The following is a 26,956-nucleotide window of genomic DNA, read 5'->3' on the forward strand; positions in this document are numbered from 1 at the left end:
GGACAGGACCGGTTCTGCTCACAAGGCCGGCGCCGCCGCGGGGTATTGGGAGTGTCGGCCCAGGGCGGAGGCGCCCAGCTGGGCTCCTCAGCCTTAAAACTTTCGGGGAAGCCAGGAACCGGCACTTGCAGCTGGCGGCAACATTTCCTGCAGGTTCGGTGCAGAACAGACGCAACCGCCCTCTTGAGCTTAAATCCCCCAGGAAGGATAGGGTGGGGGGAGCGGGTGCAGCTGCACAGCCCTTGCAGCTTGGAGGTCCACCACCGCACGCCCAGAGGCGGCCGTCCATTTGGGGCGATTTTCTGCTGGGTCTCCACGAGCAGCAGCCCTTCCCTTCGGCTGCCCACGGAGGGGGCCTGCTGCCAGCACCTCCTCCTCGCTTGGGGGAGGGGGGCACTGCTTGCTCTCCAAGCCAGGCCCATCTGCAGCCACCGCTGCCCTCCCCTCCCAATCCTCAGCCTTCCCATTTAGACAGGTGACCCTTTCTGGCAACGGGGGAAAAAAACAAAACAGAAAGGTATCCCCCGTGGCTGCTTGAGCAACCCAATCATTCCTTCTGTGTTGGCTGGGCTTGCCTGGGCAGAAAAGTGGCCACCAAAGGCTTGAAAGCAACAGCAACGACCCACTTGCTCCAGGGCAGGAGAAAAGCAGAATGATTCATCTCAGCCCCCCCACACAACCCCCCCCCCCAGCTATTCCCAGCTCACAATACTTTGTGCACCCCTAGTGTCACCTGCCTAATGGACGGAGGGGTACCAGCCATGTGCCAGAGTGATAGTGGGCTCTGGGCTACAAGCCCATTGTCCACAATTCTCCAGCACATCCAATCTGCCTGAGCGTGGGCGAGCATGAGAAAGCTTCCTGCACCATTCCACAAGAGTCCAGATAAAAATGCAAAACATTTATTTGAGTGTTGTACAAAAGGTTTCCAGTCAAAAAAATGTATTACAAATTGCTGAAAAAGACAGACATTGAGCATGCATATCCATAAGAACACAAAAATGACATTGAAATGCGACCGTCTAGGTCAGTTTCCTCCCAAGGATGTGCCTCTGCCAACATTAAGTGCCCCATCACGCTTGTCTGAAGCTGGGAGGTGCAGATCCTTTCGCGCAAACACAGCTGCTCCCGCTTTTTAGAAACAAAACTTCGAAGTAAAAAAAACCACGCTGCTACAAAAATAGAGTTCTAATAAGGAAATGGGTTTGTACAAAGTCAAAGCTTGTCTCTCTGCTGCACGATGGGTGCCAGAAAGCATTGCTTGCAAAACGTAGTGTAGTTCTGCAGGGCTAGCCAAGCGCTCTCGGTATTCCTTCCTGGGAATATCTTCTGGATTTAGACTGGTGAGAAAAGGACTCCACAAAACGCTTGAACGGAACGCTGGAACAGGTTATTTTCTTCCAGGGTAGAGGTCATCAGGAGGAAGCCAGGGGATAGGCTGAGGAAAGCTGACATGGCTGGGGTGGTCAATGGACAGATGAAATGGAGGGGGCCCTAAATGCCCACCCCACGAATAACCAGTGTTCTGTACTCCAATTGTTCACTGAACTTTGTGGTGTTAAGATTTAGCAATAGTCATGTGTAAACATGGATTTAAAACATACAAGAAATGACATTTTGTCTCAAGTACAAAGCAAGGCATATTTCCAGATCAAAAAAACACTGTCTCACACCACCACCAAATACCAATCAGGCGCTAAATGGCTCTGCCCACTAACCTGGTTGCCCTCCATTTACTCTTGGACACTCAGCGAGAATGGCCTTCCACGGAGCAAAGCAAGACACGGACAGAAAGATCAAGGCAGTCAAAATACTGCCCTAACAAAATTGCACCTCATGTCCAGCATTAGCTCCTACAAACTCTGGGGAAGGGGCCTGTGTGTGTGTGTGTGTGTGAAGAAAGGAAGGTGGGTGGGTGGGTGTCTGAAGGATAGCGCACTTACAACCTGGGAACACCACCGTCCTCCGCTTTCTCCTGCAGACAGAACAGTGGATTCACCTGAAAATCGCTGCAGCCTTTATGCCCCGAGACTTTTGAGGCAGGCACGGTGGAGGTCCTGTTCCCAACAAAGGGCCTGTGTGTGTGAAGAGGGGCGATCTGGCTGGCGGTTTCAGATGCGCAAGAGGAGATGCGTCAGAAGGCCTGAGGGATCCACAGGGGCAGTCCCATGGCAGCCAAGGCACTGGGAGGAGGGCCAACCAAGCCCCGAGCCCAGCTGGCAGCGGAGCAAGGGACTCGGGCTGGGCGGCTTGACTCTCTGTGTGCACCAGAGTGTTGGGAATGCTCCTCGGTGGCCTCCTACCACAAGCAGCAGGCCAGCCTTAACTCCAGAAGCTAAGAGGGAAAAGGCACCGGAGGCCCAGTGGTTCTCCCTCCCCACTGGGGAGTTGCACGGCCTCCGCTCCTGACCCGTCCGTGTTCTGCGATGGCAGGACCCCTCTTCTGCAGGTTCTCCTTGGGAACCTCCTTCTGCAAAGATGCTGCCTGCCGTCAAGACAAATTACCAAACAAGGCTGAGGGGGCGGCAAGCCATCACCTGCTGGTTGTGGCTGAGAAGCAGAAGACCCTGGCAAAGAGGTCTCAGTGCACCTGGAATGACTGGACTAGCAAACCTTCCAGCCTCCTCTGCCCCAGCCCTGGGCCAGCGAAAAACAGAACAGGGTGGCCCCTAGCCATGCAAAAAGCCACGCTTTTGCTATGAAAAAGCGCCAGATGGGTTCCGGAGTGAAGCTGTGATGAACGAGAGCGCAGCTGAAAAGGAGAGCTGCGGCCGCAGCCCCGAGTGGCGCTGCCAGAATCCAGCACAAAGCCTGGACCATGGGGGGGGGGGGGGGGGGGGCTGCGCCAAGGGTCCCTGGCTCAACTGTGGCGGTTTCACCCCCAGGATTCTTCTGCCGAGGCGCCTGCGCACCAGTCACGTCTCTGCTTTCCATGGGGAAGTGGGCACTGGCTGGCCCAGAGAGGCAGCTGCCAGTGAGCCTGGTGAGCAGAGGAGCAGGCAGTGAGGTAGCGTGACTCAGGCAAGCGACCCCCGAGACTGGGCCCTGGGCACCACCCGGGCGCCCTCCAGCCTCCCTCCTTCAAGCCGGGCAGGAGTATTATTGGAGGGGGAGAGCAACTGGTTTAACTCTATCCAGCATCAGGCCCCCTTTTCAGGGTTTACCACTAGTGGATGGATCCATAAAACGTGGATCAGAGCTTCTAAACCTAAAACACGTTCACATTAATTCACATTGGTCGTTAACACACTACGTAGCATTAAAACATCTCTGAAATGTTTGCTCCTTAAGGATTATTTTCATATTAAGTTTGATTTCTCCTTCTCAATTCTGCTACAGCTAAGTGCTCTCTCAGACAGATATCCAACCCATTCCTTTGTTACATATTTTCTGACAGCATGTCTTACTGCTGTCAAAACGTCCACACACCCTTGAGCTAAAGCCACAGAGATGTCATAAAAGTTGCGAGTGGACCCAGGGTCAGAAGTCCTGTTTGCACTGTGTGAATCTGGGGATCTTCCCCGTTTTGGAGACTCCCAAGGCCCTTGCAAGCCCTTCAGACTTCAGAGCGAGCGAGACTTTTGACGGCTGGCCCGCCCGAAGGGGACTGGTTAGGGAGATGTGCATTTCACAGTGTGGTGATCGGAGGCGGCTCTCGCAGGACAGGGCCCGCAAAGGGACACCCGGCCGTTCAGATGCTCAGTGTGGCACAGTCTCAGGTGATGGACTATCTACCAGCCCTCGGGAATGTAGCTCACTGAAATTCTCAAGGATATTTTCATTAAGACGCCAATTTTTTATGCTCTTTTAAAAAAATAAAACAACAAAGAACCAAGGCAGAGTTTCAAGGCTAGCATTTGAAGAGGAAGATCAGATCAGAGCTAAACACAAATGTCACATAACTTTTAGGGTTTCATTTTTGGACAATGAGCGCTAATCTAAGTTGGGACATTCATTTGAGGGCAAACACTTAGTGGTAAGAACTCCAGCTGGAATGCATTTCAAAATACCTTAGAATCCCAAAATACAAAATGTTGACAAGATCAGATTTCTTGGGTATTTCTACAATCTTCCAGCAGATAACTGGCTACCGAAGGCTTCTTTTTTTCACAACACTTAAATAAGGAAGATTATGCCAAGGTACTGACAGAGATGCAGACAGCTGGCGGGTCAGCGTTCTTACGCAGTGCACCCTCCTTATTCAACACTGTCCTGAGAAGCAGCATGGCACGTGTCCCATCTCAACAGGGGTCTCATGTGGTCTCAAATCCCAGCATGTTATTTGCTGCCAACCACGTGACAGACGGAGATACTCTGCTGCCCCACTCACCTTTGTCAAATCCTTTTGCAGTGGCTTCCAAGGGGTGGCCCCGTCCAGCCACAAATCTGATTCACAACAGAGTGCTAACTTTGGTGGGATCTCTTTGTCAGAGACGTTCAAGCAGACTGGCAGACTTCCTGTAACAGAGGGGACGAGTCTAGATAATCCTTGGGTGCCATTTCCAATTCTGTGATTTTTTAGTCTGACCTGAGGCAAGTTCCAAATTCCAGGAAGCCCAAGGGAGCAGAAGAGCACAGAAGCACTCCTCAAGCTGCAACCCCTTCAATTTGGAGTCCAAAGCCCCATTCCAACTCTTACTCCTTGCAAGTAGCAGGAGACTCCCTGCCCTTCAGCTCATGGCTAAAAAGCAACAGTGGGAACGCAGCAGGCAACTGGTGGGGCTCTGGCTGATTCACTTCTTGCTTTTTAAAAGGGCCTGAAAACTCACTTTCACTCAAAGTAAAAATAAGCCATAGAAGACTTAGAAAAATAGTTTTCCATAGACATAGGTAAAAGAAAGAAAAGGGAGGGAGGAAAACATAAAGCCAAGTGGGTTCCTTCCTTTCACATGATGGCGCATCCTCTGGATGTTGTCCTCGGATCCCCCTAGAAGAGGAAAGGGAGCTTTTGAAGTTGGTCCCCCCGATGTCCCTCCCTCCCCCCCCTGCTCTGGGGGACAGCAGAGCGCCAAGGCTCCGCTACAGGCCTGGCACGCAGCCCTGTTAAAGCCGGGCCTTGCTTGGGGACAATTCTGAAGTTCTTTTGCCAAAGGCCCCTGTGGAGTTCTCCTGATTTAAAGGGAAGTCCCACTCCAGGCAAGGGAGGCCACCTCTGTGGGCACCATGATGCCTAGGAAGCGGCTCTTGACTTGCCCCTCCCGCTGCCAAAGGGCAAGGGAAACACGGAGGGAGCCACAGAGCAGCTTTTCTTCTTTTCCCCTTCCAGCCCGACTCCAGAGCCACCCTCCGCGGCTACCTGCTGGTGGAAGAGGTCCTCCTCCCCAAACTCAGCCTCGTCCTCCTCGTCCTCCTCATTCTCCTGCAGCACAGTGGACAGCTGGGTCAGGCTTCTCACAGCCACTTCCTGGGGGGAGAGGAGAAGCACTCCTTGTGCCCGTGCATCCAGAGCTCTGGAGAAGCCTCAGGATGCTTATTTAGCCAAGTGCTCATTAAGCAAACTTGTTTGGCCACCCATATCCCAGAAGGAACTGAGCAGCAAATAAGAATAAATGTACAACGCAATTAGGGCAAAAAAGCTAAAACAAAAAACACCGAGGCCCCAATAAAACTCGCATCCGTAGATCAGCCACCCCCTGTGCCTGATGGAAAAGCCCGGCCTTCGCTGTCTTCCTGAAGGCCAACGGGGCGGGACCGTCTGTATAGCCGGGGAGGCCATTTTGCAAGGCAGGTGCCATGACAGGTCCAGCACTGAGGGGACGCCAAGCAAGAAGGGACATTTTCAGCCAGTCCTTCAAACCCCCCTCCGCTGAGCAGGCCAACCTCCTTCTGCGAGTTCAAAGGGAGTAAGAGAGTTTTACACCGAGGGATTTAAGTTTGCAGTTTCAGAATGAGGACGGTGGATAACCCGAGTCAACCACCACCTGGGACAAAAGCAAGAGGGTGCCTTCTTGGGGACGAGCCCAACGCTTCCCCTCTTGTTCCCCAGGCTGGTACCTGCAAAGTTCTGTGCCTGTCTCTGCTGGCAGGTTGGACACCTTGAGTCAGAAGCCAGAGGGGCCAGCCCTGTGTGCCGGGCAAGGGCTCAAACCGAGGCACCCCAGGCTGAAGGATGCCTTCCGTGTTCTGAAATCCCCACTTCTTTTGCGCAAGCCCATTGTGCTGCTGACCGACGGACACCACGTGAGCCAGCACCGAGTTTGGGACCCGGGAGGACCGAGGCGGCGGCACCACCGCCCTGTGCCTCTGACGTCACGGAGCAGCCTCCCCGTAGAGGTCAGACCGGCTCCCCCTTTCCTGCTCTTCTGGGAGACCAAACGGTTTTGGAGAGCTTTCCCCTGATGTGAATGCTGCCATCTTTGTTTTTATTTATTTGTAATTTATGCTGTATGGTTATTTTTATGGCTTTTGTAGTTGTTTTATCACTATTGTGACTGTTTTAATCTGTATCTGTACTAAATAAACCACCAAAGGTTTATCTTGATTGTGATGGCACAGAAGTAGCTTTTAACAGATAATTTTGAAAGTCTCCTTCCTTCTGCTCCCCCCACCTCAGAGCCCCCTTTCCTATACCCACTCCACGCCCCACTCCAAACACACCTCTCCATCGGCGTTCACCAGGTACGTGTGGATATGGTCTCCAGTGCCCCAGCTGCCCTGGTTCTTCCAGACTAGGACCAAGGGTGGGCTATGTGCCACCCCAGCCTCAGCAGCCCAGATCTAGGAAGACAACCAAGGCTGGTCATGCACAGCTCCCTTGGGCCTGCTTCTCCCAGTCCTGACAAACTGGAGCCCAGCCCGCTGCCCTCCTGCCTGCCCACAGCCCCGGCCCATGCAGAGGCCGGGCACAATGCACCTCCCAGCAGAGGGGGCCATTCTAGGGTAGCAGCAGAACTGCGATCCCGAAAGAGCTGGGGGAAAGGGCCCTGAAGAAAAGAGAACTATGGGGTGCCTTGACCACTGGGGGACGGACATTCCCAACACTCGGACACGGGGGGGGGGGGGGGGGGGGCGCTCCAGGACTTACCGTCACAGTCTGCCCAGCCCGGAGAACGTACTTCGGAGTAAACTTGTATGCAATCTCCTCTCCCTCGCCAACCTTCCTCTTCAGTCTCCAGTTTCCAAGAGACTGATCCTGTTAAGGGAGGTTGATTTTTAGCCCCTGCCTAACTGGCAGAACCACGTGGCACAAAACAGCCCTGTGGGAATCAAACGGGTATGAGAAATGCTCAACAGCTTCTCGGAGTTCAGGTCAGCCTACCTTGTCAGAATGGTTCTTCAGCTGAACAAACTTCCCCTCTGGGTCCACCTCCTCAATGCTGACGCTCCCTTTAGCTGAGGCTTGCTGGCTGGCCTGGAGGCTGCTGGTGCCGGTCCTGCCTCCAACCCCACCAGACACGCTGCCCGGCAGCTCTTCGGCCTCCGCCCGCTTCCGCTTCCCCCGTGAGCAGCGAGTGGCTGAGGCGCCAGAGGAGGTGGCTCGGGAGACAGTGATGCGGGGTGGGGGGCCAGGAGACAGCTTGAGCCTGGCAGGGAAACGAGGGGGAGCCTGGCAATGCCTCGCACGGAGCAGGCACAGGGGCCTGCCCGCAGCAGAAGAGGGAGGCCTTCCCCCGACTCCATTTGGACCCATTCCTTCCTTGCCATTCTGGAACTGCCCCCCAGACGCCCCTATGCCAACGATCGCCTTCTTGGGCACCCCATCGGGTCTCTCCCTGCTGGAGGCGGCCACCGGTCCTCGGGGCTCAGGGAGGGTGGCGTCCAGGGAGCGGCTGCTGGCTTGTTCCCTGAGCCTGCCTGCCAACCAAAGTGGGCCTGGGGCTCCTACCTCTCCTCTTCCCCTTCCAGAAGCTTCCGGTAAGCACTGATCTCCATGTCCAGGGCCAGCTTGACATCCAGGAGCTCCTGGTATTCCATCAGCTGCTGCTGCATCTGCTCCCGCATCTCCATCATTTCCCGCTCTTTGGCATCCAGCATCTTCCGCAGCTTCTCCTGCTCTCCGGCCATCAGCTCCTCCAGGTCCCGCATCCGCTCTTCCGCGGTGCTCACCTGCAAAGGGGAGGGAGGAGCGGTTGGGCCCCCAAGTTTCCTCCGCCCCCTGAAAAAGTCGAATCCGAGGCTCCTTCTCCAGGAAGCCCCGAAGCCGCCCTTTCCGACTCCCTGCAGAGGCCTCTTCCTGGAGTGAGCTCCCTTCTCTGGGTGCCGCGGGCTGGAGCTGAACGGTCAGGGGTCAAGGGTAGCTTACGCCACTGGCTGAGACCAGAGGCGGCTCCATCATCGGTTGGGCCCCCCAAGCATATCTGTTGAGATTGGAGGGGCCGTGGCAGAGAGGCAGGCAGACCCACCCTCAGCAACGTCCCCAGGCTGGATGGAGGTCTGCGAATCTGGGACCAGACGCAGAGGGGCCCCTCACACCTCACCTGCTTTTGCAGTCCGGAGAGCTGATAGCTAAGCGCCTCGATCCGGATGCGGGCCTCGTTCAGTTCTTCCCGAGCGGCGCTGGCCGCCCGTTCATTCTGATCCGAGCAGAGCCTGGCACTCTCCAGCTGGGAAAGAGAGCGTGTTGTTCGGACCGGCCAGGGAGTCTCCAGCCCTGCCCGCTGCGTGGACGGTGTGTGCTCCGAGGCGGGCAAGGAGCCCCATGGGCACAGCCCAGCACGGTGCTTCAAGCCCCCCGCTGACCTCAAGATGCCCCCCAGACCAGGCCACATACCGCCCACTGACCCACCCCTCCAGAAGATGCCGCGACTCACCTTGGCTTGATAGGTCTGCTCCAATTCCAGCTTGTAGAGACGGACCTGGTCGTCGTGCTGCCTCCGCAGCTCCTCCAGGGCGTGGGCAACTCTCGATTTGTACTCCCTCTGGCGACCACTGTCGGTCTCTACCAGGTGGCGCTCATGCCACTTCTGCGTCTCCCTCACCTCCTGGGGGGACCGTTGCGGCTCAGAAGGGGTGGCCTTCCCCGGTCCCCCACACAGGCAGGCAGGCAGGCAGGCCCCATTCCTATGGGGCGCCCCCACCCCCCCTCCAGCCAGAGGCCCTCCAGAAAGAGGCATGACCCCCCTGGCCGAGGGCCGCACACCCACCTCCTCAAAGATGCTCTTCCTGAAGTCGAGCTCCTCCTGGAGGCTCTGGCAGCGGTTCTCCAGGTCCACCCGCAGGAGGGTCTCCTTCTCCAGCTGCCTCTTGGCCACGGCGTGGGCATCCTCTGCCTGCGAAGGGGCCAGACAGGAGTGCTGGAGGGCTGCGCCAGCAGTAGTAGTGATGCTGGCCAGGTCTCTGCGGGTTGCCCCCGCCAGCCTGCCGCCTCGCTCCTTCCTCAAGGGCCGGAACAGCAGCCTTGGATCCCCGGAGCCTTTGGGGCCTCAGGGGACCAGTCCTTGGCAGGCAGGCCAAGCGCCCCAGTCACTCGGTTAAGACCTTCTGCTCAGGCAGGACAGAGACGCCCTCCATGCCTGCCCGCCTTGCCCGGGAGCACTGCCACCCCGTGTGAGAGCCAGTTTGGTTTAGTGGTTAAGGTACTGGGCTAGAAACCAGGAGTCTGTGAGTTGTAGTCCTGCCTTAGGCATGAAAGCCAGCTGGGTGACCTTGGGCCAGTTATTCTCTCTCAGCCCAGCTCACCTCACAGGGTTGCTGTTGTGGGGAAAATAGGATGCGGAAGGAGTATTTGGTATGCTCGCTGCCTTGAGTTATTTATAAAAGTAATAAAGGCGGGATATAAAACAAACAAACAAATAAATGTGGTGCCACTTCCATGGCCTAGCTGCAAACCTGGTGAAGGCCTTCCTTGGCCTGCCCAAACATCACCCCCGTGGCCGACTTTCTCCACGCTAGGCACAATTCAGACCCTTCCCAAGCAGAGCCCAGAGCCCGCCCCATCTTCTTTCCAGCCCCCCAATGGTCTGTCCAGGACAGCTTCTCTGAGGCCACTTAAACTGACTGGGAACATTGGGAAGTGGGCTGGCCTATGGCTGACTGCCACCACTGCCGGGCTCTGTGAGCCCCCCCCCCCAAGGCACAACCCACTGGCTCCCCCACTCCTTAGGAAATCCCCCCCCTGCTATTCAGCAGGCTGAGTAGCAGGAGACCCCTTGGCCAGAGGGGAGGCTGCTGTCCTAACAGTGAGACACACGCTGAGACGAGGAGTACTCCTCTAATGTTTATTACTGCTACTTTAACAGAATCCTAACAAACTGAATAAGCGTGGGAAAACCCCAGAAAGATGAACCCCAATGGCCAAGGTGGGCCTGATCTGTGTCTCTTTGAATGGCTGCTTAATTCCTCAGTACTACGCATGCGCTTTACAGCCTGGATGGGAGCCCCCTGCTCACCATCCTTACTCATGACATCTGCATTATGAACCCCATGCATCACAAACGCCTGTACGCCAAGTGGGGAAACTCAGTCAGTCAGTGCATCCCTGCTGTGGAACGTGAGTTGGGGTGGAGCTCCTCCCGAGGAGAACCAAGGACTTCCCTTGCAATGTTTGAGGGAAAGACGGGCTCCAAAGAGGCCCCCTAGCTGTGCTTCCCCAGGAGTTTGGTGCAGCCCAGGGTTTTGCTTCATAGGCCTCTCCCCTCTGCGCCAGCTCAGTAAACTGGGCAAAAGTGTGAGGCCAACACTGCCAGGAAGCTCCGGGGCCAAAGCTTTTGGATGCCTCCAGACGCCTCCTCCGGACTCATACGAGGGTACCAGTCACTGGGTGAGAGAAAGCCTGCAAATCCTTTAGAACGCCCCTGCAACCCTTCAGTGTCAACACAGCTCCATCCAATCACAGAACCAGAGCTGAAAGGGACCTTCGAGGTTATCTAGCCCAACCCTGCTCCGCACAGAGTCCATTACAGCATCTTTGATGGACAGCCATCCAGCCACTACAAGAAGACCCCTACGGAAGGAAAACTCACCAACCTTCCCCCCCCCCCCCCCTGCCCTGCCTTCCTGGCAACAGAAGATGAGTCCTCTCTTCTGCAGGACAACCCTTCAGGCCTCCCTCGAATCCCCCCCCCGTCCCCACTTCCTCAGAACAAGCGTATCCTGGTCTCTTAACAATTCCAACCCTTCACCCCGACGGTGGCCTTCCTCTGAACTTCCTCCAATCTCTCACCGTGCTTTCTGAACTGCAGCTCCTAGAACTTGCCCAAGGACTCCAAACGGGGTCTGACCAGGGCAGGAGAGGGGAGGCTTCCGGGATCAGGTTCTATTTTCACTTCTGGCTCACGCCTTCCAACCCATCTGTGATGAAGACGCCTAGATCCCTTAGACGTGTACTACTGCCAAGACAGGTTGCCTCCACCCTAGATTTACACCTTTCATTTTTCCTACCAAGATCCAGTTCTTGACATCTCTCCCTATTCGATTCCACGCTACTCCCTTCAGCCCACCAGTCAAACCAGTCTAGGCCTTTTGGGATTAGCTCCCTTTTGTAAAGTGTACGCCGTTGTTTCCAGCTCTGACTCTGCTTTCATCTCGCCTGTCCCAGAATACCACCCCAAAAGCCTACTGGGTTGTCCAGGAACCCTCTGGCAACCTGAGACGGGCAGCAATGAGCCGCTGGGACGTTCCTCGTGGTGGACCCAGGAACCCTGAGACCGGACCACGTGAGAGGGGCCCGCAGATCCTTTGCCATCTCTCTGAGGCTCTCTCTGGCCTCCCAGGGCCCTGCACACCTTGCCTTGGCAGTGAGTTTTCCCTTTGTATCTCCTTTTGGGTAATCCCTGCCCAACTGCATTGATCGAGGCCAAGGCTTTTGGCACAGCTTTACAGCCCTTCTCTCCTCATGAGCTTCGCTAATTTTTTTCCCTGAAGTCCGGAGAGAGCGCTTTCCACAAGGGTTCCTCCAGAGTCAAAGGTCAAGAAAGGCTGTTCTAAAGGCTTCACAAACTTCTCTCACCACTGCCCAGCCTACGCTCAGCACAGGTGGCAGCATCTTTTTCTTGAGGTTACCAAGCGGAAACAAGCAACGTTGTGGAGGCCGTTTCAGCTCCTCCCTCAGCTGCTGGACTGCTACAAGAACTCACTCTGGTTCTCTGCCACATTCTCACCCAGCAGCTGCACTCTGGCCTCCCATCCCTTTACCTTTGCCAGCTGGGCACGCGCATCAGCCACTTCGGCCTCCAGGCTCTGCTTCTCACTCAGAGTGGCAGTGAGCTCTGCTTCGCTTCGATGGAAGAGGACTTCCAACTCCTTGATGCGACCCTGAGATGTGGACCACTCCCCATCCTTCTTTTTGTAGCTGAGGAAAGACGCAAGACGGCTCAGCTCAGGGAGCACCGCCCGCCCCCAAAGGCTGGTTCCCACAGCCGTTTCCAAGCACCCAAAACAGGGACAACCACCTGATGCTTCTTGCCCTTCTGAGATCAAGCAGGCCTGTTTCTATGGGCCGAGCATAGGGAAGACCCGTGTGAAAGATGCTTCATGAGGCAGGCCTTTTGCTATCTAGCTTGCAGAATTCCGGCACCCCCAAAGGGGACCTTCCCAATTTGGAAAACAATCAAATCCTGGAATTGGAAGGGGCCTCCTAATCCAACTCCTGCTTGGGGCAACCCCCCCCCCGGCTGCCTAGCTCCTATGAAGAGAGGGGCCTACCCCCACTTGTGGAAAAAAACCCGGAGTGGTACCGATTGCTAACTGGATGTGATCAGGAGGGGGCAGGTAACAGAAGGAGCTCAAGGAAGCGTCTGCCTCTTAATAACGTTTGCAAGTCGGAAAAGATGCTGCCAGACTCCTGATTTCTTCTGCCACCTTACTAGCACAGCTTTCCTCTTACGACATCTTTAATTGCGTGAGTCCACGTGTTGTGGCAACATAAATAAAGAGAGCTTTAGGCTGTACCAAGAGAAAGACCATTTGCAACAGATGTTTGTGTCTGGTCTTTAGGCACTACTTAGACAATCTAGAACAGCAGGTGAAAAGGATGATCTGGCCAGAAACAGTCCCGTGAAGAGAACTTTGCAAAGAGAGGACAATGACTACGTCTGAAAGACAGCCTGGAGGGAGGACCAGACTTGGTTCCTCTCATTTCAGAGTGCAGGATAGCAAATTGTCAATATAAGTCGCACGAAGACAGATCCCAACTCAATGTCAGCATGCCATTTCTGAGAGTAAGACCACCTTAAGAATGGAAACCATGACTTGGAAAAATATTGGGCTGTCCTTCAAGCATAAACAGGCATTTCCCTGGGATGTTTAATTTGGAAATGCCCATGACCAACTTTCAAGTGGGCGTAAAACATTAAACAATTCAGTTAGAAAATACATAAAAGTGACTTTGTGCAGGATGCACTCATTCTGAGTTGTGAGTTTCAGACCTCGCAAGAATATTTTTATTGTTGTAAGCCGCCCAGAGTCACTCGCTGAGATGGGCGGCTATAAAAATGAGATGAGATGAGATGAGATGAAATAAATTTGCACTATCATTAGAAGCTCTTTGATAAGGCTTGATGATGCAAGAACATGGCAGGGGCCTATCAGGTGAACACTGGAACATGTTAACAGACTATTTTAATCTCCTGAAGTGAAGGGCAGAAAGACGTGTCCTGCCTCAGAAGAGCAGAAGCCTTGTGCATTGAGACCTCTGAGGTCGTTTGCCCTGAAAGAGTCCAACAGCGCCTTCCAAAGTCACCTCTGGGCGTGCCTAAGGGACCCGACTGACCTGCACGGGGGCCTGTGTGGGCTTGCAAAACTTGTCCTTCAGGCTCCTGGCTTTCAGCTGTCTGCAGGGGCAGCGCACTTGCATCCCTGGGATGGCTTTGGTCAAGTGGCCCCTGCATTAGCAGGTGGGCAGGACCTGGGCTCAAAGAACACTGCTGGCAGAGAGCCAGGGCCCAACTCTGCTGTTGCGCCTCCTTCTGAGCTCCCACAGCTCACCTGTCCCCCAGGCTGGAGATGCCAGCCGCAGGGGACTCGGTCCCCAAACAGCAGCTGCTGGCCAAAGAGCCCCTGCCACTGCTGCTGGCGGGCTTCCAGGGCCTTTGCAACAGGGCAGAGAGGGAGGGGAGGGCTGTCTTCGCCTCCAGGAGTGTCCAGAGAATGACCAACACCACGGGACTCGCAAGCCAAAAGGCCCTCACAGCGGTCAGCACAAACAGGCCCATGAGGCCCAAGGCAGGGCTGCCTCTTCCCCTCCGGCTGCCAAAGCAGGGAGCAAGCGGCCTCTGGGTCCCTCAGCCTGTACCCCTTTCCTGGCCACATGGGGGTGGGACAGGGCCAAAGGCTCCCCACCGCCACCCTGCTGAGGTGGGGCTATCCCAGGGGCAACATGGTGCTTTGCAGGAAGAAGAGTTTCTAGAATATAAACATGGGCACAGGGTGGGAGTGAGTTGCGTGGCCGCCGGGGAGACAAAAAGGCAGAACACACAGTGACACTTGTTTGGGAGTGGAATCTGAGCCGGAGCTCCCTGGGGGAGCCCAGAGCCACCGTGCCTGCCCAGCAGAATAAACACAGGCGCAACGCACATTCCCCTCCTCTCCAAAATCTGGCCCAAGTGCGTGCGCACACACACGCACACACACACGCACACCCGTTTCCGTGCAAGGCAGAGGCAAGCAGCTGTCCTGGTTCATTCCAGGCCCAGAGAACTGGTATGCCAAGAATCTAGCCTCCCGTCCAAGAAGGTTTATGCTGACCAGTCCCAGTGCAAATGCTTAACACAAGGGAGCACGAGATGTTCTTGCCCTGGGCTCAAAAACAGATCCGGGAAGGACGTTCCAGGTGTGCCAGGAGTCGGACCTGCCTTTCCAAAGGCTTCACGTCTCGCTCAGTCTGAGAAAGCCCGGCAAAGCTGAATTCCCCAGTGGTGCGGTCACATTCAGCCGGGGCCCCCGGAGGAAGCCGGTCCTCTCAGGGGCAGCGTCGTCCTCCGCGCCAGCTTCCGGCCCTGCTCTTCCCCACGGCTCGGGGACCAAGGAAGCCTTGCCTGGGGCGGGAGCCGGGGGCAGAGGAAGAGCCGCCGTTGCCCCACCCACCCCCGCCCGCCCCGCCCTCTCCCCCCCACTCTGGACCCCGCCGGCGAAGGCCTCGGACGGGCGCCGCCGCAGCCTCCCGGCCTACCTCCTCCGGAGCTCCTCGAACTCGGCCCGCAGCTTCCCGATCTCGATCTGGAGCTTGGCCCGCTCCCTGGCCGTCTCGTCCAGCACCCGCCGGGTGTCGGCCAGCTCGGACTCGTAGAGCGCCTTGATGCCCGTCACCTGCGGGAAGAGAAGCGGAGCCGTGACGCCCGGGCAGCCTCGGCGCGGCTCTGGGGGTCTCGGGGGGTTCCTCGGCCCCGGGGGGCCCGGGCGGAGGGCCCGCGAGGCCACCTAGCCCACCTCGCGCGTGACGACCTCCTCCTTCTCGGAGACGCGCAGCAGCAGCCGGTCGTTCTCCAGCTCGAGGGCGCGCACCCGCTCGATGTAGTGCGCCAGGCGGTCATTCAGCTGCCGCAGCTCCTCCTTCTCCTGCAGCCGCGAGAGCCGCGTGGGCGACAGGGGCGTCGCGAGGCCGGCGGCGGCGCGGGGGGGTGCCCGCGGCGGGCGGCGGCGGCGCTGGGGCGGCAGCGGACATGGCGAGCGGAGGCCGCCGGCGAGCGCCGCTCATTCAATCGCACAAAATGGCGGCGCGCGCCAACGGACGGCGAAAGGCGACGCCCCTCGCTGGGCACCTCGGGAAACGGAGCCTCTGGGCGCGGCGCGCGGCCAATCGGAGGAGGCGCGGCGCGCCCGACGCCTGCCGGGGGATGTAGTGCGGCGCGGGGCGCCATTTTGAACACTTGCGGCCGGCGCCCGTTCTCTACCACCGGACCCGAGAGGCCGCTTCCGAAGGCGGCGCTCCTCTCTGGAACCGCAGTGCTCCCCTGCGTGTGGTGGCCGTGCGCCTCTCTCCGCTGGGAGGCGGGCCGAGGAGGAGACCGAGCGGTGGGCCGAAGAGCCGCTGGGTCGTCGCGTGAAGCGGCTGCGTGGGAGAGGTCTGTCCGGGCGGGTCAGACTGGATGATCTCTGGGGCGAGTCCCGGCCCCTCGGTGCCCGCTTTGCCCGGGGAGGGATGGGCAGCTCCTCAGAGCTGGGTTCCCCGCGACACGGGGAATGGCCGTGTTCCTTTCGGGGCTCCAGCGGAGCCTGTGCGTGTTGTTCCTGCACGTGGGAACGGGCCGTCAGAAACGGCTCGCAGGCGCCTTTCGCGGTTGTTTGCAAACCTTCAGTGGGAGGGAGCGAGCGAGCGAGCGGTGTGTGCAGCGCAGATGAGGAGGAGGATGATGAACAATAAATTGTTCTTACTATTATGAAATGCGAAGTTCTTTTGGGTTTATTACCCCTCACTGGGACGCCCGGAGCCCGAATGAACAGAGAGACTGATTTCAGGTTCTGGTTATCTTTATTAACTTCAGCAAGGAAACAGAGACGTGCTTGGGGGGGCTCCCTCCCTCCCTCCCTCCCGCTGCCCGGCTGGGGCTCGGGGCCCCTTCCGGGGGGGGCTCCCAAAGCGAGGGAGCATGCTCGGCGGTCCCCTGCCCCCTCACCGCAGGACGCCCCCCTTCTTCGAGCCTTTGCCGCCGGCCGCCCCCACCCTCTTGGGTCAAAGGTGACTTCATGGCGCGGGGGAGGGGGCTGGCGGACGCGGGCCAGGGCGAAGTCGCACCGTGGAGGCGCCTCGGGGCAACAGGCTGAGCCGGCAGGGCGGCTCGGGATCGCTCACAGCCCGGAGAGCTTAGCAAGAGCCCCTCTTTCTCGGCCAGCGGTCTTCCTGCACACAGTGCAGCCCGTGCAATGGGTAGCCTGGGTGGGCTCTAGGAGGAGGAGTCCGGCAGAGGGTTTTGCTAATGGTCGAACTGTCAGCCCTTCTTGAGTTCATCTTGGCTTACACGGCCTTCTTTTGTACAACAGTCCTACAAGGTAGGCTTGACTGAGAAGCACCGACTGACCCAAGGCCACCCAGGGAGGTCCCATGGCTGAAAGCAGGTTGGAACTCAGGTCTGACCAGTCCTAGCCCAGCACCTCCACTGGCTGTCGAGCTGGGTTCACACAACACCCTGAGCCAGAAAACTAAGCGACTGATGTAGGCATTGACCCAGCTCCTCGTGCATTGCAGCAGTCCTCCTGAAAGAGACCGGCTGGCTGATTGCAGCTGGGTGCTTCAGAGATGGCACTGCATTCCTAAGATGGCCCCTGGCTTTTCCCTGGCCCCGCAGGATGGAGATTAGCCATCTTGAGCTCTTCCCCATCAGTCTTGGAGCAGGAGGCTGTGGGAGTGGGGGTCGGGGGTGGGGGTAACGGGTGGATAGGGAGAGGGGCAGGGGGAATGGTGGGGAGGGCAGCTAGCAGGATTGCTGGGGAACAAGAAAGCCCCTCCCAGGCAGGGGGCACAGGCTAAGAGCTCTCATTTATGGGCCACCATCAGGACCTGTATGGGGGGAGGGGCTGGCAAGTGCCTTTGGCTGCAAAGGGTGGGAGGCTCGCCTGGCTCAGAGGGACTGGTGAAGCCTTCAGGTGTGGAGCATCCTGGGGCCTGCCCCTTCCTAAATCAGCCCCATTTTGAAGGCAGACTTCCGTGGCTTTGCCTGGATGCACATCTGTTTACATGTGGGAGGGGATCAGCAGGAAGGGGGTCTCCGTTCCTCCCTCTGTGCCATCTCTCCCCCTCCCTGAGTGGGGCACTCCCACCTGCGACCTCCTCCCCTCCCCCATGGCTTCCTCTTGTTCCTCCGCAGTGTGCCAAGCCTCCCTTGGGGAGCCCCATCTGGCCTGGCAGTTGGTGTTCGCCCTGGGAAGCATAAATGCTCAAGGTGGCCCTCCTCAGCTTAGCCCAGCCTCCCCACCCCTCCCTGGAGGGATGCCTGGTCTCCCCTCTGCCTTGTGCCCAGGCCGTGCCTCAGGGCTCCTCTGCAGGGAGGCCCCATGCGGAAAGGGGGAGTCTCCTTGCTCCGACCCTTCCCACGCTTTGCAAGCGGGAGCTGCCAGGGCTGCCAGCCGCAAGGCCGGGCTGCTATTCTGCTCCTGAAGGGCTTTCTTGGCAGCCAGAAGAAAGTGGTGGTGGGGTGGGGGGAGAATCCAGAAGGAAAACGGCCACAGTACAGTTAGGGGACATGGAGACTCACTGGCCACAGACACACACAGGTGCGCGCATACACACATGCTGGACTCAGCATCATGCTAAGCAGTTGTTGCTTTAACTATGGCTTGTTGATTAAGCCTTCACTGGCATGGTTCAGGCATCTTGCTCAGCCAAGACCAAGCACATTGTGGCTAATTGCAATGTGTGAACTGCCCTCAGCTGCAAAGGAGACAGCCGGGGCCCTCGACCCCAAAGGTGTCTGGGGGGGTGGTATGTATGGAGGCCTTGTTCTCTATCCCAGGGAGGCCCTTGGAATCCACATCCAGCCTGGCATGCTCGGCGCCCCTACCCCCACCCGCACCCCGGGCCTGGACCTGGACCTGGACCTGGACCTGGGCAGGGAAGCGGGGCTTTTCATGTGGTGGCAGACCATGGCTCAACAGCGCCCCACTCGGGACACAACGGGAGCCCTGTGCAGCCAGAGAGGCTTTTGGAAAACCTCCCAAATTCTTGTGGTGTGCTGGGACACTTGCTCTTGGTCAGCCCGCTGGGTCCTGGGAGGGGAGAGGGGCTCCATACCCAGGGCTGCAGCTCCCCTCTGACCCTCCCATCAGAAATGCGAGGAAGGGCTTCAAGGTGCTGTGTCTCCCAGCAAAACCTGCCGGTGCCCAGCTTTGCTTGGGTGGGCCGAAGGGGGAAGGAAGGGGCTGCCCCCCAGGCTGCCGTGGCTACCTTGCAGCCCTGCCACCCAGGAAGACGGTGAACACACATATAAAACTGTTTAAAAACGAACCCATCAACTAAACCTGGGTTTTCAAAATTGTTGCTAGAAAAGAGAGACAGATGAGGCTCCTCAGAGCCCAAAAGGAATGCTCTCGGTCCTTGAAAAATGCATAGTTGAGATACAAAGCCCTCGTGTCAGCTGTAACAGGAGGATTTCCTAAACCACAGGTCGGGTCCCCCCCACCGACTATGTGGGGGAAATGATGGAAGCACAGTGATAGCGGACTCTGGGGAGAGCAGCTGATGTTCGTAGCAGGGACAAATGCCCTCCCAGCCAAAGCTGCCCGTAAGAGGCTCTGACTTGGAAGGTTTGCTTGGGCCATCTGCCGCGGGGGCGGGGAGGGCTACGCTTGCTGGATTGGCTACATGCTTGCCAACCGAGCACCCCTGCTGGGCAAGCATCAGGGCCGGCTGCTGTCAGGAGAGCAGCCCAACCCCTTGGCCCCCATCCCAGGCGGTGGAAGTGTGAGAGGCTGCGGCAATGGGTCCTTCTGGAGCTGAGGACTGTGCCTGGCCTGCCGGGAGCTAACTCAGGGAACGTGCCCTGCAGATCACAAGCCCTTGATCCTGGCATTACTGACCCCCTCCCAGCTTGCAGCTGAGCTGACCATAGGCAGGGGAGTGACAGCATCCCTCTCTGGTGCCCATCGACTACTGTTCCCAGGCTCCATTGAAGAGGGAGTGGGCCTTGTACCACCTGCCTTATTGGCAGCAGTGACAGGAGCCCCCTTCCACCACGGACAGAGCTTCACCCGCCAGGTGTTCAAATCATCTTCATGTTGAACTTCCTGGCTCCGCCCTGCCCGGAGGCTGCTGTTGGGCCATCCACCTTGCGGAAGGAGTATTCCCCAGAGAAAGTTATTCTTGTGCTGCCCACGGCCCCGACTCCAAACAAAGAGGAGGAGGAAGCAGAAGAGGACCACGCCCAGGAAGGTGATGCATCCCATGGCCGTGGACACCAGGATGGTCTTGAGGTCTAACGTGAACTTTATGGAGACCTGGGTGTCGTTGTGGGAAGTGCCATTGAACTCGCTGAGAATCAAGGTCCGGTTTGCGTCAAGGACGCTATCAACAGAGTGCCCTTTGACAGTCAGCGTGGCAAAGTAGGTGTCGTTGCCAGCAGCATTGCTAGCGATGCAAATGTAGGTCCCGCTGTCCTGGGCCCGGGCGTAGTAGATCTCCAGCGTTCCACTGGATGAGACGGTGGCCCGACCCGAGCTTTTGGAGGTGATCATCCTATGCTGAGGAGACACCCAGCTGATGGAGGGCACCGGCTCCCCCTCCGCCCCGACACTGGAAGGACACCGCCTGCCCCTCGTAAGCCGTCACGCGCTGGAGGTTGCGGTTCCTGATTTTGGGCTTCTGGCAGGTGAAATACTCAAAGAGGACGGAGTCTGGAAAGTCGCGCAGGGCATTGCCCTGAATTTCGAGCGGCGAGAAGCATGTGGGTGGCTGCCCATCAAAGTTCAATGTCTTTCGGCGCTGCAGGATCCAGAGCAGGCGGCAATCACAGACTAGAGGGTTCTGGTCTACCCGGAGGGTTTCCAGGGTGTTGACAGAGTGAAAGGTGCTTTCTTCCAAAGTGGACAGGAAATTGTTGGAGAAGTTCAGGAGACGGATTTGCCTCAATCCATACAGCGCTTGGGGCTCCACTGAAGCCAGCAGGGCACCCACCATGTGGAGCTCCCTGAGCCTGACGAGGTCCCTGAAGGCGCCCTTCGGCACGGCGCTGATGGGGTTGTAAGACAGGTTCAGGTACACGAGGTGCACCAGGCTCCTCAGGGCTGTCGTTGGCACTGCTGTGATGTTGGTGAACGTGATGAACAGGGAGGTGAGGTTGAGCCCCTGGAAGGCGTGGGGTGAAATATCCTCCAGCGATGGCCAGTTGTCAATTTCCAGAAGCCGCAGATCATAAAGCTTCCTGAAGTTCTGATCTTCGACCAGGGTGATGCTGAGGTGTTTCAGCCGGAGGACCTCCAAGTTTTGCAAGCGAGAGAGGGAATCTGCAGAGAGGTCGGTCAGGTTGCATTTCTCAATGGTCAGCTCCTGGAGGCTGACCAAGCCAGAGAAGGCCTTTCGGGAGATATAAACCAGGTCGTTGTCCCCTACTTCCAGGTGCTTCAGGTTTCTCAGGTCTTGAAACACGTAGTCCAGAAGGACGACGATTTTGTTCTCACTAATATCTAGAAGGGTAAGATTGGTCAGTTTGTGGAAGACGCCTGCTGGGATCAGCTTGAGCTGGTTGCGCCGTAACCGCAGGACCTGGAGGTTGAAGAGGTTGCTGAAGGCCCCCGGCTCCACGTTGGTGATAATGTTCTCGCTGAAGTCCAGCTCTTCCAGCATGGGGAACGAGGACAGCTCCCCCGGGTTCAAGCAGCGGATGCGGTTCTTGGTGAGCTCCAGGACCTTGGTCTCCGTTGGAATGCCCTCCGGGACGGAAGTGAGGCGTTTCCGATGGCAGGTGACAGACCTGAGCTGAGGGACGCACTCACAGCGAGCCGGGCAGGCTGAAATGGGGGCAACACTCAGGAGGGAGCAGCAGGAGGCCAGGAGGAGAAAGCCACCTTGCATTGTGTGGCGCATGGTCCTACAGGTGCCTTACCATCTTCCCAGACACCTGGGGGAGGGAGAGAGAGAGAGAGAGAAACAAGGTTACTCAGGCCTGGGCAGGATGTGTGCCTGTTCCTTCAGGTCTCGCTCCTGAGCCTTGAAGTTGCTCTGAAGGGTTAAGCATCCGCAAGCATCCCTCTTGCCTGGCCAAAGAGCTGAGCCTGTGCCACCCTCCAAAGAGTCCAGGCAGAACTGAAGCTTCAAGGGTGTGTGCGTGCGCCCTTTTGGAGCCCTTCCACCCTCTCGCTACCCCCACCCCCGGAGCACTGTCCCACTACACAGAGCCACGCGGCTTTCTTGTCTCTGCAGATCACAAACACCCTAGGCAGTTTTTTCAGAATCCATCTATTGTAGATTAATCCATCAATAGGTACATTTACAAAATAATGCAAAACTGGCAGAAATAGACATAATTTATCTTTGTTCTTTGTGAAGACAGAAGCTGATTTTGAATGATTTCGTATCCCTTGTCCTCTTTTTCCCATCTGTTTTTACTACTACAGAATCTTTGCAACCTTGGAGGTGGAGGGTGCTGTTGGACTTGTGTACTTTGTGCCTGGACGTGAGACAAGCACAGAAGCCTAGTGCCTCCAGCTTGCTCAGAACCCCTCCCAGGCCAGGGGTGGGGAGCCCTATATATCCCGGGGGCACCTTCACCAGACTGAACCTGGGAAACCCCATGGCTCCTGCCAGCCCAGCTAGGAGGGATGTCCAGAAGGCGGGGAGATCCCGAAAAGGCACTTTTCTGCTCCACACTGATTCTGAAGCAGCCTCTGAAGTAGGTGATCCATTCAAGCACACAGCAGTGTCGGTCAACAGGGCTTTGTATTGAATCAACAATTGGGCTGGGGGAGTGATCTGGGCAAGAGAAAAGAAACAAGGAGGACCCCCCCCCCAACACTGCCAGGGCGAGCTACTGTGTATCTACAGACAGCAAACCCCACCCTCACCAGCACTGATGGTGTTACCAAGTCAGGTAATGAAGCGTCTACAGGCAAACAGCCAAGCTCAGAGACCCTCCGCAGGAGAGAGACAGGAAACAAGAAAGCTCATCTTGCCCCCAGGCGAGGCTTCAGAGCGCTTGTTTCCTAAGCTTTAAAGTGGCCACCGGGCTCTCCCAATGCTCACAGGTTGGTGAAGTTCCTTTAGATGGAGCCATACAGAGGCTAATAATATTTTTCCTTGATTCTGAGTTTATATTGTATAAGGTTTGCATGATTGTTAACAAATTTATCATGCATTATGTTCTGGGTTTGATGATTGTTTGGTCTTAATTGTAACTTCTACTGTCAGCCCCACTAGGTCGACCAGACCAGGGAATCAACTCCACAGGAAGGCTAAAACTACTTTTATTGAAGCTAAAACTGCTACTGAATTATTGAGAGCGGCTACAAAAACGGAAGTTAAGAGATGATTGGGATTCCTTGAATGAGTTTAAATCTCCAGGATGAGATCAAACACATCCAACCACCCTGAGGGAGGTTTTGGATGTCAGGAAGCGAGCCTTCTCAGTCATGGCACCTGCCCTTTGGAATGAGATCCTCCCTGGAAACCCATTCTGTTGGCATTCCATAAAGCCTTGAAGTCGGGCTCTTCTCCCTGGCTGCGGTGGAAGGGCCCAGGAATCCAGGGTTAGCTCCTTCCCCCAGCCCCAAGGCAGGACTCTCCTTGGTTGGTCAGAAGAAGCGCTCCCGTTGACCCAGTTTTCCTGATTTTAGCTGAAAATAAAGCTGTCTTCTCAGTTTAGATCCCCTGCCTAAACTGGCTCAAAACATCCACAAGAACTTTAATGCGGTCAGCAAAAGCTTAAACTCATCAGATTTTCCCTTCTCTCCCATTTCATTTTGGATGCGGCTGAACTCCTGCCAAGCTTATGTTGTGCCTGGGGCAAAACTCTTGAAGTCTGTTGTCTTAATTAACTTGAAGGGTTAAAGTCAAGTTTATGAGAAACACTGAGGCTGCGTCTCACAAAAAACGTGGTCCCCCCAGGTGAAGTTCAGCTCCTGGAGATCATGCCGGTCCGCCTCTTCCGCTTTCCTGGCAACAGCATGGGCATCGTTGGCCACTACTTTCTTCTGGGATAATCAGTCACTGATCGGCCATGATCCTGCCACTGCTGTAATCACAGATCTGACAAATCTGACCCCCGTTGCCAGATCCGTTCATACAATCAGCACGACACAGCAGCTCGGCCTGGACCATTTCATTTCAATTGCCAGATGACATCACCAGTTTCATCACTTGGAGCAGAGAACAACTTTAGTAGGTTGATGAAGATTTCAGCAAAGCGTTCAACAAAATATGCATGAGATTAGCAAAATGTGGGCTGGACCATGCTTTGGCCTTTCCCCCACAGGGGAACTGCGTTCAGATGGAACGTCAACACCACAAGGTAGACCAAACCAGGAAATCAACTCTACAGGAAGAGTAGAACTACTTTTATTGAGAGTGACAACAGAACCTTGCAAGTCTGATTGTGCTGAACCGCCGCCTCCTCTTTGCAGTTCCGTGGCTTAGGGGGGTCTCTGTCTGTTATCTCACTGCTCTGGACTTAACAAACGCTTCAGCCCCTTTTGCCTGGGTGGCGGTTCCTGCATCTCTCCAGCAGAGTCATCGTTCTGACTCTCCACAGCTACGAATGTTGTGAAGGGAGGTGGTTTAAAAATATAGTGAAGAAAGGAAGGAAGGAAGAGCCCCATGGAAAGACTCTATTCCAGTTTCCCCCTGCCTTGTGTTCTTGCGCTGGTTCGTAAGCCCTCAGGCCCCTTCCTGCCCACAGCTGGCAAGGATGGAACTTGTCAGAAGCCCCAGAAAGCAGCTGCCGACTGCCATAGTGCTCCGATTGGGCCCGGCTTGCTCCTGACCTAGTTGAGGCAGCTTCAGGGGAAATATAAGGCAGCCAGCTCCCCCAGGACTTTGCTCACCGAGTGAGGAAATGAGGACAGCAAATAAGGGGGGGTGTCAAGTGGAGGAATGGTTTTGTTCTTGTCTGTTGTTCACCAGCAGAATATGATGATGATGGCGGAAGCGCTCTCATGAACTGCAAGGGATGTGCCATAGGTACCGGCATTACCCATAAAGCCCTACGTGGCATAGGGCTGGCTACTGGCAGGACCGTGGGTCTCCCATAGTATCTGCCTGACTGATTTGATCCTGCAGGGTTGGCAAGCTCCAGGTTCCTTTGGTTAAAGAGTACGTCTATCAGGACCCCGGAAGCGTGCCTCCTCTGTAGCTGCACCTGCCCTTGGGAGTGAGGCTCCCTCCGAGGATCGGACGGCTCCCATTCTGCTGCTGTTCAGAAGAGCGGTGAAGACCCGGCTCCTCCCCAGGCCTTTGGTGGGGGAGCGCGAGGCCCCTCGCTGCATTGCCCCAGCCATCTTTTATTGTGAATTGATTTTACTCTAATTCTTTGTTTGATTGTTGCGAGCCACCCACAGTCTTTGGGAGTCGGGGGGCATACAAGTTGTTGTTGTTGTTATTCCTGGAGACCAGAAGAATTACATGTGCTGTCAGTGCAGGCTGATTGGCCTCTGGGAAGAGAAACAGAAAGGAATTCTTGAATGGATTTAGGAAGTGCTTGTGGGGGGCCAGCAGCACCAGGGTGGGGAGACAGAAGGATACGGCGCAAAGGCCCAGCTCTGCCAAGAAGAGCTCTTATGCTTCGGGGTACAAAACAGGTCCGAAGCCCGCCTGCACCCCCTGCCTCTTGAGGTTTCCAGGTTCCTGGATGAAGAGCAACTGCCACAAACCTGAAAGATGGACAAAGTGGACTCTGCTGAGGGGAGGATTCCTGCCTCTGCCCTGAAGAGGAGGAGGGACAAAAGGGGGTGACTGGGGACTCCCTCTGAGGGACCCCTGCAACCATCCACCTGCTGGACAGCCTGGGGCTCACAGGTGGGATGTGGTGGAAAGACTCCCCAGGCTCTTCATGGCCACTGACAGCTAGGCCTTTCAGCTGGTCCACGTGAGGAGGAAGGACCCAGCCCTGAGGACCCTGCCAAGGACTATGGTAATACTGCTGAGTGAGTTAAAGTCTACAGGAGCAGATGAATTGCAGCCGAGTGCACTGAACGAAGTAGTTTAAAAAAAAATCATTCAATCAGTTCTCAGAGGCTGCCTGGACAAATCCCTGCAGCTTTCTTGGCAAGGTTTTTGAGAAGAGGTTGGCACTGCCTCCTTCCTAGGGCTGAGAGAGGGTGACTGGCCTGAGGTCACCCAGCCGGCTTGGGCCTCAGGTGGGACTCGAGACAGCTCCTAGTCTCCCAGTTGGTAGCCTGGAGCCTTAAGCGCTGCAGGAGCAGATGAATTTTTAAAAATATATTATTTTATCCTGCCTTTATTATTTTTTCTAAATAACTCAAGGCGGGGAACATACCTATTACTCCATCCTCCTCCTATTTTCCTCACAACAACAACCCTGTGAGGTGGGTTGGGCTGAGAGAGAGTGACTGCCCCAAGTCACCCAGCCAGCTTTCATGCCTAAGGCAGGACTAGAACTCACAGACGCCTGGTTTCTAGCTTGAACAAAGTAGCGGGTGGCCCACAAAACCCTTTGCTTGTTGTCCAAAAAACCCTGGCGAAATGATGAGGTGCCAGATGACGGGAGGAGGGCTGTGGTTGTCCCTTTCTTCAGAAAAAAAAAGGGGGGAGATCCTGCAAACTACAGACAAGACATACTGTTTCTAGAGCGGATCATAACAAAATTAGTCTGTAAGAATTTTGAAAGCATGGTGTTGATTACCAGAAGCCAGCATGGACTTAGAATAAGTCTTGGCAAAGTAAGTATATGATCCCAGCAGGGTCACCCAAGGTGTGACAATCATCCCATCTGCCCACTAAAGCCAGTAGGCACCTCTATTGAGTAGCAGCAATAGAGGAAGATGCTGGAGCAGAGTTGTCAATTTATACTGCATGGGAGACAGCAATGGCAAACCACTCCTGTGTTTTTAACCAAGAAAACCACATGCATAGAGAATAGAAAAGATTTGATGATATAGTGCCAGAAGATGGGCCCCTCAGGTGGGATGGCACTCCACATGCTATTGAGGAAGAGCTGAGGATCTTTCAGAATCCCACTGGTGTTTATGACATGGGTAGTTTAAAGCCTTCAGGACATCTAGTTGCTGATGTTGCCATACAGGGAAATAAAATCTGGAGCTGCAAAGATAGAACTATAGTAGGGACATGGAATGCGAGAAGCTTGCCTGCTCTGCCAGGCTGAAACCGGCTAAGAGGCAGGGAGCTGGGGTGAGGAGCAGGCATGCTCAACTGGTGGGGGGAGCAGGTCTGGCAGAAAAAGGTGGCACCCCCCCCCAAAAAAAATTGTCTCTTCCACCAACCTAAGAGACGGCTTTATACATGGGCTTCACCAGATGGACAACACCGAAATCAGACTGACTACATCCTTTGCAGCCAAAGGTGGTGGACATCTATACAGTTGGTAAAAAGACCCAGAGCTGACTGTAGTTCAGATCACGAACTACTTCTTGCACAATTTAGGATCAGACTAAAGAGATTAGGGAAGACCCACAGATCAGCTAG

At 56.0% G+C, this 26,956-nt stretch overlaps 2 protein-coding genes across 2 annotated transcripts; both read right to left on the reverse strand.

Moving 5' to 3' along the window:
- Positions 1-886: 886 nt before the first annotated feature.
- Positions 887-17,707, reverse strand: LMNB2 (lamin B2). Its single transcript, XM_063289764.1, has 15 exons — positions 17,632-17,707; positions 16,491-16,714; positions 15,768-16,104; positions 15,304-15,566; positions 15,047-15,183; positions 12,073-12,229; positions 9,084-9,209; positions 8,751-8,921; positions 8,413-8,543; positions 7,826-8,041; positions 7,259-7,523; positions 7,025-7,132; positions 6,598-6,717; positions 5,297-5,404; positions 887-4,927 (listed from the first exon to the last, which is right to left on the reverse strand). The coding sequence occupies exons 1-15, from the start codon at positions 17,705-17,707 to the stop codon at positions 4,886-4,888; spliced, it is 2,481 nt and encodes an 826-aa protein (XP_063145834.1). The 3' UTR covers positions 887-4,885.
- Positions 17,708-19,494: 1,787 nt separating this feature from the next.
- LINGO3 (leucine rich repeat and Ig domain containing 3) lies at positions 19,495-21,420 on the reverse strand. Its single transcript, XM_063291029.1, is given in 3 exon segments — positions 19,495-19,661; positions 19,663-20,091; positions 20,093-21,420. Coding segments are annotated over 3 exon segments (1,818 nt in total). The 5' UTR covers positions 21,389-21,420; the 3' UTR covers positions 19,495-19,568.
- Between the last annotated feature and the right edge of the window lie 5,536 nt (positions 21,421-26,956).

This window comes from Candoia aspera, chromosome 1 (assembly GCF_035149785.1).
Source record: "Candoia aspera isolate rCanAsp1 chromosome 1, rCanAsp1.hap2, whole genome shotgun sequence".
In the NCBI taxonomy this organism is placed as follows: domain Eukaryota; kingdom Metazoa; phylum Chordata; class Lepidosauria; order Squamata; family Boidae; genus Candoia; species Candoia aspera.

Bases quoted from the DNA above. Each gene is read 5' to 3' on its own strand.
- LMNB2 (XM_063289764.1), bottom strand. From the start codon at position 17,707: ATGGGGCTCCCCAAGGGAGGCTTGGCACACTGCGGAGGAACAAGAGGA. The intron at 8,042-8,412 runs GTGTGAGGGGCC...TTTGCAGGTGAG, and splicing joins GGACTGCAAAAGCAGGTGAG to CACCGCGGAAGAGCGGATGC. The intron at 4,928-5,296 runs GTAGCCGCGGAG...TTCCTCTTCTAG, and splicing joins AGGACCTCTTCCACCAGCAG to GGGGATCCGAGGACAACATC.